This window comes from Equus quagga, chromosome 2, assembly GCF_021613505.1.
Source record: "Equus quagga isolate Etosha38 chromosome 2, UCLA_HA_Equagga_1.0, whole genome shotgun sequence".
Lineage (NCBI taxonomy): Eukaryota > Metazoa > Chordata > Mammalia > Perissodactyla > Equidae > Equus > Equus quagga.
In genome coordinates, this window is record NC_060268.1 from 98,513,691 (window position 1) to 98,529,399 (window position 15,709).

At 40.7% G+C, this 15,709-nt stretch overlaps 1 protein-coding gene across 1 annotated transcript in view; it reads left to right on the plus strand.

The window, feature by feature from the left end:
- The window catches only part of NRG3 (neuregulin 3), a 1,023,472-nt gene that overhangs the window by 441,533 nt on the left and 566,230 nt on the right, over positions 1–15,709 (plus strand). Inside the window, exon 7 of the mRNA XM_046652790.1 lies at positions 14,414–14,543. Coding sequence (XP_046508746.1) covers positions 14,414–14,543 — 130 coding nt within the window. The remainder of the gene's footprint in view (positions 1–14,413; positions 14,544–15,709) is intronic.

A 15,709-nucleotide genomic window follows, 5' to 3' on the forward strand; every position in this document is an offset into this window, starting at 1 on the left:
CTGATGTCTAGCTTCTTTCACTAAGCATAAGATTTCCAAGGTTCTTCCATGCTGCAGTGTGTATTAGTATTTTATTAATTTTATTGGTGAATAATATTCCATCATCTAGATATACCGCATTTTTAATCCATTCATCACTTGATGCTTCTGTTTTTGGCCTATGAATAATGCTTCTGTGGACATTCATGTACAAGTCTGAACATTTGTTTTGCATGAACATTTGTTTTCAATTCTCTTGGCTATACACCTAGGAGTGGAATTGCTGGTTCATCTGGTAACCTTATTTAACTTTTTGAGGAATTTCTCAAATTCCAAACTGTTCTCCAAAGAAGCTGCACAGTTTTTCTTTCCCACCAGCAGGGTCTTAGGTTTTCAGTTTCTCCACATTCTTCTTGTCAACACTTGTTATCGTCCATTCCAGTGGATATGGAGTGGTATTTCACTGCAGTTTTTATTTCCATTTCTATAATGACGAATGATGTTGAATATCTTTCCGTGTATTTATTGGACATATGGTATATATTCTAGTTTATATTATTGGTATATATTCTTTGGAGAAACTTCTAATCAAATGGAAAGGAAATCTTTGAAGGAGAAAAAACATAAGATAAAATTAACATTTACTAGAATCCAGTGATGCATTGGGCCCTTGCAACTGTCATAAAAATGAATATTAAGTAATATTAAAATCACATTTTGTAAATAAAATTTAGGAAACTTAAGAATTGACTGAAGAGCAGGTGGACATGGTTGAGCCAAGTGTCAAGCAAGATCCATAGACCTTTCGTTTGTCTCATGTGTATGCTAACCATCCATCTGTTGTCTCCATTTCCACAGATTAGTAAGACAACCATGACTGAATGAAATATGAGTTCCTCTCTTCTCTGGCAAAAAGAAGGAAACATAAGCAAAGACTTTTGAGGAATAATGCAGAAAAGTCTCAATTGTTTTCCTGAGATCGGTGTGATAGCAGAGTTGCAGGCCCTGCACTTGTGATGTGATCGTGTTTCTGGGGATGGGTGGGGGCACCCCACTCTTTATTAATCTAGTCTTTTTAGTAGCAAATGGGAAATCCACAAGCTGTTCTATGAGGAGCCTCTTTATATCTGAAATTCTGTAGCCATATCCAGTCTTCCAAACAAGTGCTAAGACGTCAGCCAATTCTGCGTGTTATGAGTGCAATTGCCACCCCTTTCTCCTGCCTGGCACTTACCGGAGTGGACTGGGCACCTGACAGTCACACATGCCTGGTAGTTCCTGTGAGGCAGCCACATGTCCATGATCTGTCAACTAAGTCACTCACTTCTATCCTTGCAACAGGTACCAGGTACAGCACGCAAGAGTCTTACAGTAGATGCTCAATGATAGGCTGTTAAATAAAGACATGAATTCAGGTGGCATCATACAGAGACATTGAAGAACTGGATATTAAGTTGATGCTTAATAAACGGGCATTGACTGACTTAGTAAAAGGCAAAGAAGGGGAAGCTGTGCTTGGTGGCAAGCACTGTACCGGATCCACTGTTGAGCATTGTTCCTTTTTCTCATTTAGGCTTCATCAAACCCTGTGACTTCCACGTTTTCGTATATCCAATTCACTCATGTTCAAAATGCCCGTAAGTATCAAACTTGGAATGCAAACCCAGATTTGCAAAGGTACAACGTAGAGCATTGAGTTAGGTATTTACACCTAGGCACACTTAATTCCACATGCTGAGGCCAAAGCACAGAGTTCCAACGTGATTCAGAGAAACAAGCCTCTTCCTCTTTGCTTGAGATGAGCCCCACACTGTTCCATAGAAGATGAGCAGGGGTGCAGAGGGTGACACTTTTTAAGGAAGTGAATTGAATGATGGGTAGGGTACTCTATGTGAGGAGATTTGGGGAACAATGTAATTGTTTTATAACTGATTGCGTATCTCTAAGACCTGGGGGTTGTCAACATGAACAAATGACTTAGTGACTGAATGAATTGTAGATTCTCTGTTCTGAACAAATGTGGCATTTTAGGGGTTAACATTGCACTATTGTTTTCCTGTATTTTTAACCAGCATTTTTTTTGGTCTTTTGTCTTTAGCTTTTTTTTCTTTAAGTTTGAACATGTTGAAGTTCAAGAGCCTTAAGTTTCCAGGGCTCTTTGACTTCTACTGTGTTTCTGCTGCCCCTTCGTGTCTTCTTGGTCCTTCGGTTGTATGTTTGCATTCCCTCGCCTCCTTGTGTGAACTTCTCATTGCCGTGCTTTCTAGGAAGTTAAAGCTATTCCACTCGAGGTAGCATTTCTTTATCTTCTCTTGCGGTCCAGCAATATGCTAGCTAGAGTGGGCGCTGGAGACACAAGACAGCTTGAAGACACATTCCTTGTGCTTGGACAAATTAGCTATTCGTCTTTTATAGTCCTTCAAAATAACATTTATAATTTTTGCTGGCAGCTAGAATGAGTGCTCCCTGAATTCTCTTTGACAGTTTGTTTTGGAAACTTTTCTTGATTGGCTTTTCTTCATACCCAAGATTATAGACAAGATACCAAGGGATAGGATTGGTGGCTAGGGGTAGGGGTCAACATTGAGGGCATTATGCTAAGTGAAGTAAGTCAGTGACAGAAAGACATGTACTGTATGATATCACTTATATGTGGAATCTAAAAAAGCTGAACTCATAGAAACAGAGAGTAGAAGGGTGGTTATAATCTCAGTCTCTTAAAGAATCTGAATCAAGCGTACAACAGAAGTAAGAACATGGTTCTTATGCAAAGGCAGCATTAAGATAAGTCTAACTCCTGCCTCAACCCACTCTCCAAGCCCTTTTTACACAGAAATGGATGACAAGCCATGACTGACAAAGTTGCCCTCTCTTTGAACTCCCCTGGAATACTTTTTCCACTTCTACTGTGACCCTCGACATAGTCAGCAAATGCATTAGCAGAGTTCAACCTAGGCACACGTGGCTGCAATGCCCATGCTGCCTTCATGCCCCATATGGAGAAGGAAGTACTTGGGTTTCTGAATGCTAAATTACAGAATCCAAATAAGAGCTAAGAGGAAAAAATAAGAGTTTAAATAAGTAAAGTGAGTGGTGTTCAGTCTTTTGAAGGAATTTGGAGAATCGTGACAATGTTGAGACATTATTTTGAAGCTAGAATAGCATGAAAAGGAAATTTGAAAGAGACAATAGTAGAAATTCCCAGTGTCAAGCCCTGTCTTTATTTTAGTCTTTGTACCCACCTACCTCCTCCCAGTACCTACCTTGCACAGTGTTTCAGCATGTGCTCAGAAAACTGTGTGTTGGGTGAATGGGTGAGAAGATGAATGGATTACTGAGAAATGTTGCTTGCCAATTGCTCTTATATCTACTCATAATAGAGTGACTAGTAGATTTTGGCAAGGAGAGGATTGAATATACACGCCTTAAAAGAGACCGAGACTCAGCACAGGTGGAACTGCAGTGTGCTGAAGAGTAGAGAATGTTCATTATGGCGCTTTGCTTCTTTGGTTGTTTTTCCTGCCTTTCCATTTCCTGTGAAATCCTGAGAATGTTGCACGATCCCTCTGGGCTTGAATTTCTCTTCTGCAAAATGAAGATCATGTTTATATCTGATTGATATGTTTATTCCAAGCATTATTATCACACATTAACTTCTAGGGTCTCTATTATCCCAAGATCGCCTGATGTGAATTGTTACACCGAAAACGGCTAAAGGCAAATTTAGACCACAAGAAGGTCTGATATATAGCAGTGTGCTTCATTAGTTGCTTTGACTGTTAAATGGTGCAATGATTTTATTCTAGTTGGTAAATTACCACTGCTCAAATCCCCCGGAATTAAGTTTCTCCACGCCACCCAGAATGCCCTGCACCAGAGTTCCCAGACTTCCTCAGTATTAATCCAGAAACCAAAGAGTTAACATCTGGTCCTTCAGGGGGCCTCTGGAACTCTGCTCTGGCTGTGGCAGATTTCTTCAGATTAGTCCTGTCATTTCCATACCGCTTATTAAATATTTTGAGTGTCACCTCTGCACATACTTGACAGGGAAGGAAATTTGAATCTGAGAGAAAGTTCTTGAGTCATAAACATATAAATGTTCATCAAAAAAACATTAAACTGTTCATTTTAGCTTGAAACCCATGAACATTAAAAAACTGTAAATAACTCTGTGTCAGCAGTCAGCGTCAGGTACATTCACATAAGCATAGATAGGCTTTTCATTATTTATCTCGAAAAACATTATGACTGCTATGGAGCTACAAGGCGGTGTTTACCTTATGATGCTGAAAGTATGTTTGTGCCTGTGATATTGATGTCATCATCGCTGTGATAAACATTATAATACTTACTCAGAAAGCATGCAGGAAGCATCTACTATTGGTAAGCCCTGAGCTAAATTATGGGGTATAGAGATGGCTCTGCCTGGTCCCCAGGAACTCATAGTCTAGTTTGGGAAAAGGGTGGAGACCAGACATGTAGACAGTTAAATTGCAATTCAGAGCGATTATCAGAGTATTGGAGGCAGGAGTGAAGTGTTACTGGAGTTCCAAATACTGACAGATTTTTCCAATCTAAGGATTTGGGGAAGACTTCAGTAGGAGCTCACATTCTACACAGGTCTGAAACTATTAGAAATGTTTTGTCAGGCAGAGACGGATTGGCTGTGTATAGGTCAAAAGAACACCATAGATAAAGTCACAGTCTTCAAGGGGCCTGATTTGTCCAGTGTTATTGAAGCCCAAGGAATGAGAGAGGGAGCTGGGAAAGTGGCATCCTGGGGAGCCTTCTCTGTTCAGCCTGTGGGGGGAAATTGCAGAAAGATGAGGAGTGCTTGTTAATCTTGTATACTGAGGACACGATGGGATTGTAGGCACAGGATGAAGAGAGCTCAGGTGTGCTATCAAAGTGTCACCTGTTGACTGAGCCAAAGGCTCTCAATGGGCCACAAGGAGACCAGATGGCAGGCTGCAGCTACATGTGCCAGGGGCTTGTACACCCTATATGTCACATAAAGGTACATCTGGGAAATAAAGATGTCACAGAGCAGAAAACACTCTTCCCACATGGACAGCCATCCCATTTTGAAAGGTATTGTTTCATGGGAAATCAAATTCCAATTAGAAGGTTGTTTGGGGAGTGTGGTGTCGGAAGGCGAGCTGTGTAATTCAGGCTGAAACATCATCTCATTAAAGTCCCTTGATGCACCTGACCCATAAGAGAGGGACAGAAGTGAAGTCTGTTATCTGAGGTGTCTGTGCTGGAGAAGCTGGAAAGGGCCCACTGGAATAGGCTCAGCGCTCTCCTTCTTCTTGGAGAACGAGATCAGCCAGTCATCTGCGAAGGTGTAAGTAGGGGTACATTTGAAAAAGTGGGAAATAGTCTCCAAATGAGCACACATGATATTCTAGCAAGCTCCTCTGTGACTTTGTTTGGAAACAGACACACATATGGCCACTCTGCAGAAAACATCTAAGAATGCCCCTTTTCTGACCAATGTGCGTAAGAGACTGCCGCTTCTGTGTCAAAGACAAGCCCTGCTCTTGTCCTCTTGCGTCCTGGATTTTTGTGTATGTGCAATAATACATAATTATTATTGTGTAATAATGTAATGTGCCCCTGCTTTCCCGAAGGGTTAACTCAGCCTGTAGTCAACTCTTGTTGGTAGGGAGTTCAAACTCCCTAGCAAGGCTGTGTCATTGGAAGGAAGGAAGTCTCTATGGGATTCTAAAATTCTTATCTCTAATAGGTAAAAGTTTGTAATTCAGAGTTGGTGTGTGGATACTGTCTTACTCCCCTCTGGCCGCTATAACAAAATACCATAGATTGGGTGGCTTATTAACAACAGAAATGTATCTCTCACAGTTCTGGACGCTGGGAAATCCAAGATCAAGGTGCCAGCAGATTTGACATCTGCTGAGGGCTTCCTGGTTCACAGATGGCTGTGTTCTTGCTGTGACGTTACATGGTGGAAAGGACAAGGTAACTCTCTGGGGTCTCTTTTATAAGAGAACTAATCCCATTTATGAGGGCTCCACCTTTATGACCTAATCACCTCCCAAATGCCACAGGTCCTAATACTATCACATTGGGTGATACCATTTAACATTCAAATTGTGGGGGAGACAAGCATTCAATCTATAGCATATTTTCATTCAATAAATATTTATTGAATAACTATTGGGCAGCTTGATGGGCTAGTTATCAGGAACACAGTATACACACACACACACACACACACACACACAACGGATAAACAAAAAAAACATGTTCTTGTCTTCCAGAATCCTATAGTCTATGGGACAAACAGATGAAAATAATAAAATTTATTCTTTCTACCAGTGAACCTGAGAATCTCCCCCAGAGTGAGACTCATTTTTGTTAGACTTTGATAAGCCAGCTCAAAGGCTGGGCTTTCCAGATCTGGTGTGTCATCTGTGACTCAAGACTGTCAGCAGCAGTCAAAATGTCTCTGCTTGAAAGAATGAAAGCCAAAGAGAAGAACACAAGGGGAGGAGGGCCTTGACCTGAACGGGGCAAGTGCCATGAGTAGAGCCCTGTGTTTGGCGGTAAAACCTGAGGGATTTTGCAGGGAACAGAAATACCTAAAGCGAATTATTTTTTGCTGAATGTTTCGTTGTCTCCTTATAGGTGCTCTGGATGAAATCTGTAGATGACTGTGAGAGTGTGTGGGCTGCGGGGTGGCCCCTGCAGAGGGGAGCATGTGCACAGGCCTCAGGGGATGGACCATTTGAACAACTGTGGCCTAGGCACCGAAACTGGGGGCGAGTGTTCTATATGAGATGAGGACAGAGACAGACAGGCATTGGGAGGACGTTGGTTTTCATCATAAGAGCCAGGTAAAGCCACTAAATGATTTTCTCGAAGGAAATGACCATCATTATGTGTTTTTGCACACATTGTGCAAATTACTTGCAACGTGGATAATTCGTTTTAGGGTGACAAGCATGCATGCAGACAGGCCCATATGGAGTGTTCCAGATAAGATAAAGTGGAAATAAGGGGTAGATTCCAGCTACATTTAAGAAGCTGAATCACCAGTATTTGGTGATTCACATGGAGAGTGAGGAGAAGGATGGCTGCTAGGCTTCTGGCCTGCACAACAAGATCAATTAGTTGAGACCAAGAATCCTGAAGGAAGAAGAGTTTTGTGGAGGGAAAACAAGAGTTCCGTTTTCTACAAGTTAAATTTTAGGTGCCTTTGGGATGTCCTTCAGGAGAGGAGAGGTAGGAAGATTGAGTTTAGAGGAACCTAGGGGCTTGGGCTGGACTTTGAGATTATTGGCATGTAGATGGTATCGGACAGTTCCACCCGAGGCAGCTGGTTGTCAGAGTTTAGTGGGAATGAGAATTACCAGGAGCGTTTGTTGAATCACCACCCACCTCCATAGTTGCTGATGCAGTACGTCTCAGATGGGGCTCATGAATTATCATTACTAATATACTCCCAGGTCATGCTGATACGGCTGGTCTGAGGACCATACCTGGCATAGCACTCACCTAGAGAAGGAGTAAAGATGGAAAAAAAGAAAAAAACAGACATAAAAATGTGGCCTGTGGGAAGCAGTATATTGGAGCAAGTCAGGCTGCCTTGGTTTGAGTCCAGAAGCTACCAGCTAAGAGCCACGTGACCTTGAGTCCATGACATAAATCTCTAAGACTCAGTTTCTCCATTTGTAAAATAAAGATAGCAAATAATAGCATAAATTCATAGTGTTATTTTAATGCCAAAGAAATAACTAAAGGAAAATGCGTATTAGCACAGTGCTGAGTATATGTTAGCAGTTATTTGAAGACCAGTCCTTAAGTAACCCAGCTTTTAAAAATAAATTTGATGAGACAGGTGGCAGAAACGAAAAAGCAAGAGGAAAATCAAAACTACGTGATAACATAGGAGCCAAGGAAAGGTTTTTCATGAAGGCGGGAGTGGCTGAGAGCCTTAGATGCTTCTGAGAGTTCAAACAAGATGAGAAAAAAATATTTAAACATCCACTGTATTTAGAGATAGCTGGTGCCATAGACTGGACCCTTTCCGTAGAGTGATGTGGGGAGCAGAGATGGTGACTATGAAGCATGTAGCATAGAGCCTAGCGCAAGCCAAAGACTCCAGTGACAGTACCCGCTGTTGTAACTGTTATAGTTGAAAGCAGTTTGTATGGGCACGTGTGTGTGCAGGTGGAAGGAAATATATTCAGCTTTAGGATAAATGCCGCAATTCTCAAATAAGTGCCTTTTCATTGAATGAACTATGTCTCATGCAGGTTTATTTAAGCTGGAGCAGTTTTTAAAAGTAAGATTTCAAAGTGGAAGGTGGTAGGATGTCATGCAAATTTAACAAGGGTCTTTGGTACATTTGCTGTGAGAATCAATGACCCCAGAATACATCAAGAGCTGTTGGTCCTCACAGCAGCCCCACAACTCAAATGGACTTTTAAACTCCTTGCCCAACACTCCCCATTTCTCCCATGCCAGCAAAGTGAACAATTGTCTGATCTCTGGCAGTGGGAGCCCAGCTATCTTTGCCTCTTGCCAGCTGAGAAATGGTTTGTTTCCCTTTCAAACACCACTGCATTCTTCTTGCAATTTTCCCTGACCATTAAATATTTTATAACTCAGCCTCATGCCAGTACTCCTTCCTGGGTGCCTGATAAATGGAAGATTCAACAGGGAATTTTAATATATGGCAGTGGGTTTCGTTTTCAGGGCTGCCAGGAAAGATGCTGCTGGAGTCGAAGACCATATTTAAGTGGCTTCTAGCCTGTAAAGGTATTTTGCTAATCCTAAAAGCTTTTAGATTGCTTAATCAGATTCTTATCTTCTCTTAGAGCATTGGCATGTCATGAACTCAGTGGGGGAAGGAAAAACTGCTTGATGAATCTGACATTTGCAAGCCAGGAGTGTGAAGAAGGTATTTAGGGTCTACGCCATGCCTTGTCATTTTCCTTCCTCAGGTGTTCTTGCTCTTCATATCTAGAATTTTTTTCCTGTGCCAATTAAATCACTCGTATTCAAGACCTGGCTCCAATGCCAACCCTTTGGGAAGAGTTGAGAGATAACTGTAACCTCCCCCTTCTTTGATTACCTATTGCAATTATTATCTGTAATGGCCCATTTGGCACTCTTGTTCCTGCAACAAATCTGTGTTCCCACAGTGTGCAGCGTTGTGCTGGCAACATGGAAAACCTCCATGAGTAATATTCATGTTCAACTCAGTGCTTAAGGGGAAAACCAGTCATCGTTTTAACTCGTAAATAAATTAACTATCATTGCAAAATCTGCTGGGATTTCTGTCTTCCAGCCTTAGATTTTCTTCCCATTTTTCCTTTAATGGATTAACCACCTCTACCTTCCACTGTGCATTTAATTACTGTCCTGACTGTGTACTGTGTGTGCTATGCGATGTGGAAAGAATACAAAGCTTAAAAGCAAAGCCGTCTCCCTGACCTACCTGGGGATAGAGACCAAAACCCATAAAAATATAAGAAAACACATTAAACTATGTATAACAAGTGCCAGATGAGTGGTCTGGATAATTGCATAGCCCCTGTGGTCCCAGTGAATGGGCACTATTCCTTCTCCAGCAGCTACATTTCCTTGACCTTAGACCTTTAACTTTGTATGTGGTGCTTGAAAGCCCCATCCTTAGCACCATCTCTGTTCATCTTAAGCCTACCATTCCTTTATCTTTCATTCTCTCTCTTTTAGAATTTCTTTCCCAATTTTTTTTCTCCTCCCCTCCCCTCCACCTTGTGGAGCTGATCTTTTGTTCCTCTCGTAAAATTCTATACATTTTCCCTAAGTTCCTTTTGAAGTTCTTCTCATGTCCTAACTTCTAAACATTTGTTTATGTAAAGTTTTTCTTTTATGATGATAACAAAAGCATGCACCCTTTTAAATATAGAATATTTAGAAAAAGGTTCATGCATAAAAAGATCATTCTTCTATACACATCTACTGTATGCACCTCTGTGTCAGGCCACCCATAAGCTGGTGGACCAGAGATCCACCTGCTGTGCCCCCTGGAGCTCAAGGTCCAGTCAGATGGGAGGTCCGTGAGCTGATAAGGTAGAGAGTGATGTCTGACATTGACGTACTCTGGAACAAGGGAGAGCAGTGAAGGACAAATGGGAATTCATGGAAATATCAGGCCCCTCCTGGCTACATTACTGGGATCTTCATCCGTGTGATTTTTTTAAGACAATGAAGAGCTCTATAACAAATTTATTTACCAGATTACCTTCCTAGAAACAGAAAGTGCTCCTTGAAATTTAAATATATGACAAAATAGTACCATATACTGTAGCCAGCTTAGTGAATTAGACTATCTTAAAAGAAATGAAGTTTTTTTATTTTATTTTAATTTTTGGGTGGAAGATTAGCCCTGAGCTCACATATGCCACCAGTCCTCCCCTTTTTGCTGAGGAAGATTGGCCCTGAGCTAACATCTGTGTCCATTTTCCTCTATTTTATATGTGAGATGCCTACCACAGCATGGCTTGATGAGCCATGCATAGGTCCGCATCTGTGATCTGAACTGGCAAACCCTGGACTCCTCAAGTGGAACGTGGGAACTTAACTGCTATGCCACCGGGCCAGCCCCTAGTGATGCAGTTTTAAAAAATATAGACAGGTTTAAAAAATGTTGGGTAATTTACAGATGAGAGTTCTCTACTTTATTGTTAAGGTTCCCCAGGTTATTTATGGCTATAACGTTTATAGTCTGGAGTTAGATCTTACTCATTCTCACAGATGTCCCATTTCCCCTTCAGAACAAAATACTCAGCTGAATATATTGGAGCGCACTGTGTCACCTTAGGGCACAGAAAGAAAATAAAGAATCACACCTCATATTTGGTTTTTATCTCGTTTTTATTTATGTTCCATTTTATATGTTGGTAATCCATCTTATATGTTAAAAAAATTAAACCCATATATACATACACGCACTTTAAAGTGAGATATTCAAATATTGGAGGTCGTCATCCAAAATCATTACTGTCTGTTTATTGGGCTGTGTTTGGTTTTAAGTAACAGAAAGCCTGACTAACAGTGACTTAGACACAATATACTTATTATTTACAGTCAGCCCTCTGGTGGCTTCTGCATCTGTGACTCAACCAGCCATGGTTGGACAATACAGTATGAGGGTGGTAGTTTGATCTTCAGTTGGTTGAATATGCAGGTGCAGAACCGCAGATATGGAAGGCTGACTGTGGGGACTTGGGCATCTGTGGATTTTAGCCTCTGCTGGAGGTCCTGGAACCACTCCTCTGTGGGTCCCAAGGGGAGCCTGCATTTTACAAAAATCTGTAGGTGGTTTTAGAGTTAGCGTAGAAACCTAGCGGTTTCATTAAGGAATTTTTCTCTTTCCATCCACATATTGGGTGTGATGCCTTTTAAGTGTAAAATTTCACCTCATGGTGGATTTTGTTTACCTTGCCCGGTGCCTCTGTAATTTTAGATGAGTAGTGCTATGTGGATACCACATAGTGAAAAGCTTGGGTAAATTCTAAGAATTCAAATTTATTGATAATTGCAGCTTATTTACCTATAGAAGGATCCAGCCCAACGTTCTATTATTGTTGATCATATTTTTATTAACAATACTTGATAATGGTGTTTTCTTTGAAATCAGTCAAGGCATTGCAATGGATAAGCACGTATATTTTAAATTAATTTTGAGATTCACTAAGCTGTGGAAATGGAACACCTGGGTACACGATAAGGTTGACATCTCTCTAGTCTCCCTCCTTGGACTTTTGCAGACGCGTTTACCTGGGTCTGATCCTGTGTGATGTGCTGATAGATGATAACGTGATGGGGAAAGCAGTTGGTAGAATGGGACGGTAACCACTGGAGACAGTAGTTGTCAGATGGAAACTAATTGATTGTAATTGCTTTGCCATTGTACTGCTGTTGGAGTCTGCAGCTTGTTAAAACCACTGATTGTAAAATAAGGATCTCACTTTTTATGCTGTAGGTTATGCTAATGAAAAGCTGTTCTTAGAGGAATGATCAGTGAATATCAATAAACGCATAATAAGATATTAAAGGAAAACTTAACTAACTGATCATGAGTTAATATACTCCAGCATTCAGAGTAGCCATCAACTGTGTGGTGTTTCATATTGAGTTTTGTGCTGGGAGCTCTTGAATTTTAAATATTTTCCATAGAAAGAGGGGTTGATTCTGTGTAACTGTTTATCACATACTGTCTTAAATAACAAATCTTCCCCATAGAGGAGATGTCCTGGAAAACAGAAAATACATCTGTTTTGTACAGCTTTTATTTCATGCCAGAGTATTAATAGGCAGATATTTTGAAGTGGAAAAATGAAGTTCCCATTGTACCAACAAGAAGGAGGAGATTAGAAGTGGATTTTTTGATGCTCACAGTGTATGAATAGTGTATGAGCAAGAGTTCATGTGAATCTGAAAACAATGTTTGGTTTTGCAATATTCACCAATATTAAAATGGGTATACTAGAATGATAACATTAATGTGAATTTGTTTGTTGTAAGGTATGTACTAACTTTTATATGATTATAATGTCTTTAATGATCATGTCTTTCATCAATGGATTTAAACTGTTAGTGTGTTGGAGTGATCACGTTTATTGAAGACTTTTTTACTGAGCTCCAGTTCTGATGAACGCTCAACCTCTGACTTCAAGGAAGTCACAGACTAAAGAACCAGATAAACATGTGAACAAGCGGTTACTCACAGCACTGAATGTAGGGATGCAAGCAATAAAAGGCGCTAGGGGGACACACGGGGAAGATGTTGTAAGCTCTGAAGGATTTCTGGATGTCTTCCAGCAATGAAAGAGTGGTCCAGGAGGAAGGAGGATCGTGCCAGTTCTTGGTGTTTGGGGAAATAGAAAAATAGTTGGACATTAAGTTATGTGTTTCAGGGTGCAGGAAGATGACACTAGACAGGCAAAATCCCTCATGGTCTATGTCTTTCTTTGCTCCACTAAGGAATTTGGAGTAATTCCTGTAGGAATGGGGCCCATTGAGGATTTTTAGATGTGGGAAGGACATGAGTGAACATCCTTTTAGAACAATCACTATCCCCTCAGTTTGGATGAGGGTCATGGTGACCTCCAGGTGGTAAGCTGGTCCAATAGCCCATGCTGTTGATCTTTGTTATTTATCTAGACCTATGAAAAGGAAATTAAAAGACCGTAAATGGTGAATCATTTATTCACTTTGACTTTTTAAATATGTTTTCTCTTGAATGTCACAGTGGAATTGGTACTAACACTTTAGTTGCTTAAAACTCTGAAGCCAGGATGTCTACAGGTGACAACAGAGTCTGTGTCCAGGAGATGGCACATTCTTATGATTAGTTTCATGTTTGCGAAGCAGATATAGACATATAACTTACATTAAAAATGTAGGTAATTATGATTTTAAAAAATACATGTTTAGGACAATGATAAAAAATGACAGTAATTTGGTCCTGTTAAATATTTACCAGAAATGGTCTTCACATTTGAGATTCTGTTTCAGAATTTGGAACATCTGCATTTTAATTACATAATAAAAGGAGAAAGTGACGAATAATTGGCTTAGCTATTAGCCAATTATAGCTGTAACTAAAAAACAAAAACAAAAACGCACACACAGAACTGACATTGGTTTCCACAGAACAGTCACAATATACATTGATTAGATGTTTAATGATATTTGGCAACAATAAAGGGAAACGAGTGTTGTTTCAATCCTTCATATAATGTGTTTGTTAAAACTAAAATTAATGAAAGTGAATTTGCGGTGTTTGACTGTAGGATCATCAGCTTTTACTGTTAACGTGTCCTTAGATGAGGCTCATCTGGAGTGATCCCAATTGTTAAAATCCAGTGGAGACATAAGACAACTGAATGCCGTGGTTGTCTCAGTCAGTGTGGGCAGCTATCACAGGGCACCATAGACTGTGTGGCTTATAAACCACAGAAATGTATTTCTCGCAGTTCTGGAGGCTAGGAAGTCTGAGACCAAGGTGGCTGCAGATTCAGTCTGGTGAGGACTTCCCAGTTCATAAGGGGCCATTTTCTTCCTATGTCTTCACATGACTGGAATGGGCGAGGGAACACCCCTGGATCTCATCTATAAAGGCACTAATCCCGTAATGACCTACTCACCTCCCAAAGGCTCCAGCTCCTAAGACCATCACACTGGGGAACAGGTTTCCATATATGAATGTTGGGAAGACACCAACATTCAGTCTATAAAGTAGTCATACCCAGTTGCGTTTTTTCAGTACAGCAGAGGGTCCATTCTATCTGTCTAGAGTCTTCAGGGTCAGTGCCCATGAGAAGGCCCCAATAACCACATGAGGCCAATGACAGGAGCTGGTGGTGTCAGAATGCACTGCTAACAGCCTTTGTCTGTGTGCTTCCCTTGACAGACACGACGACATATTCCACCGAGCGATCCGAGCACTTCAAACCCTGCCGAGACAAGGACCTTGCATACTGTCTCAATGATGGCGAGTGCTTTGTGATCGAAACCCTGACTGGATCCCATAAACACTGTCGGTAAGCCACTGTGGTGACTGGCACTAAGGGCAGGCCATCAGAGAGACCCAGAAGTGGGAGGGGGTGTTGAGCTCTGGGAATATAGTAGAATGTGATGCATGTGGTCCAGCTGTTGAATGGCAGAATCAAGAGTCTTAATATGAGAAGGGACAAGGCTGGTATCTTTAGTATTTGAAGAAGATAAATAGAATTACAGTAGATAAGATCTGAGTTTTACCTGACCAAGTAAAGGAAGATTTACTTTTGTATCTACTGATTTAATAGAAATAATTATTTACTCACTTAAAAGTCTATATTTCTGGTGTGGGACGAGACACAAATGCTCTTACTCAAAAATAGTCCCTTCTTGCAACCCCACAAACTGTGGGATGACAAAGCAGGCTGCTCATCGAAGATCTAGCGTCTCAATGTTTATTGTGAACCGAACCCCAGAAATTGTAACCGTGTCCAGAGAAAACTGCATCTTATTTTGATTCTACCCTCGTTTATTAATTTAATACTTTTTGGAACACCTCTGATGATGAAACACTCTCCAGCAGGATGTTGTCAATGAAATCATAGTCCTTTTACAGTCTAGGTAGAGAATTACCTAGAGAAAATGTCTAGTAGAGATCAGGAAGGTGTTTAATTGGTTTTTAGAGACATAAGGTTCTATAAATGCTAAACATGAAAACAAGTGGAAATAAATAGTGTGTTTGTAGACACTGGAGCTTTAAGACTGCATAGAAAAAGAATCAAATTAGCGTCCAAAAAATATTTCCCACCGAGCTTTTCTTTCCAGCACTACCCTGGTAATTTGTTTTTCCTTGCAGTTGTATATGCTTCAGTGATCATATATATCCACACCCCTTTCCTGCTCTTTATTTGCTCTTCTCGTATGACACAGTTATTAAATTAATTATTCTGAATGGTGAAGCATAGAAAATTATGACTTTTTTCCTCTCTCTACTGTTATTATAAAATTTTATTCCATGTTGTTTTATTAAGATGGCACAGAAAAATGCATCTTATCCTTATGAACTTAGAACATGTCAGCAAATCCTGCCTGGCTCCAAGAGCCAGCTGCAGTCCACGGGGAGGATGAGTTGCCCCAGTGGGCAGCAGCCCAGGCTTGGAAGAGCTGATAAATGATAGCAGCAGATCTGTGTAAGAGTTGCCATGTATGC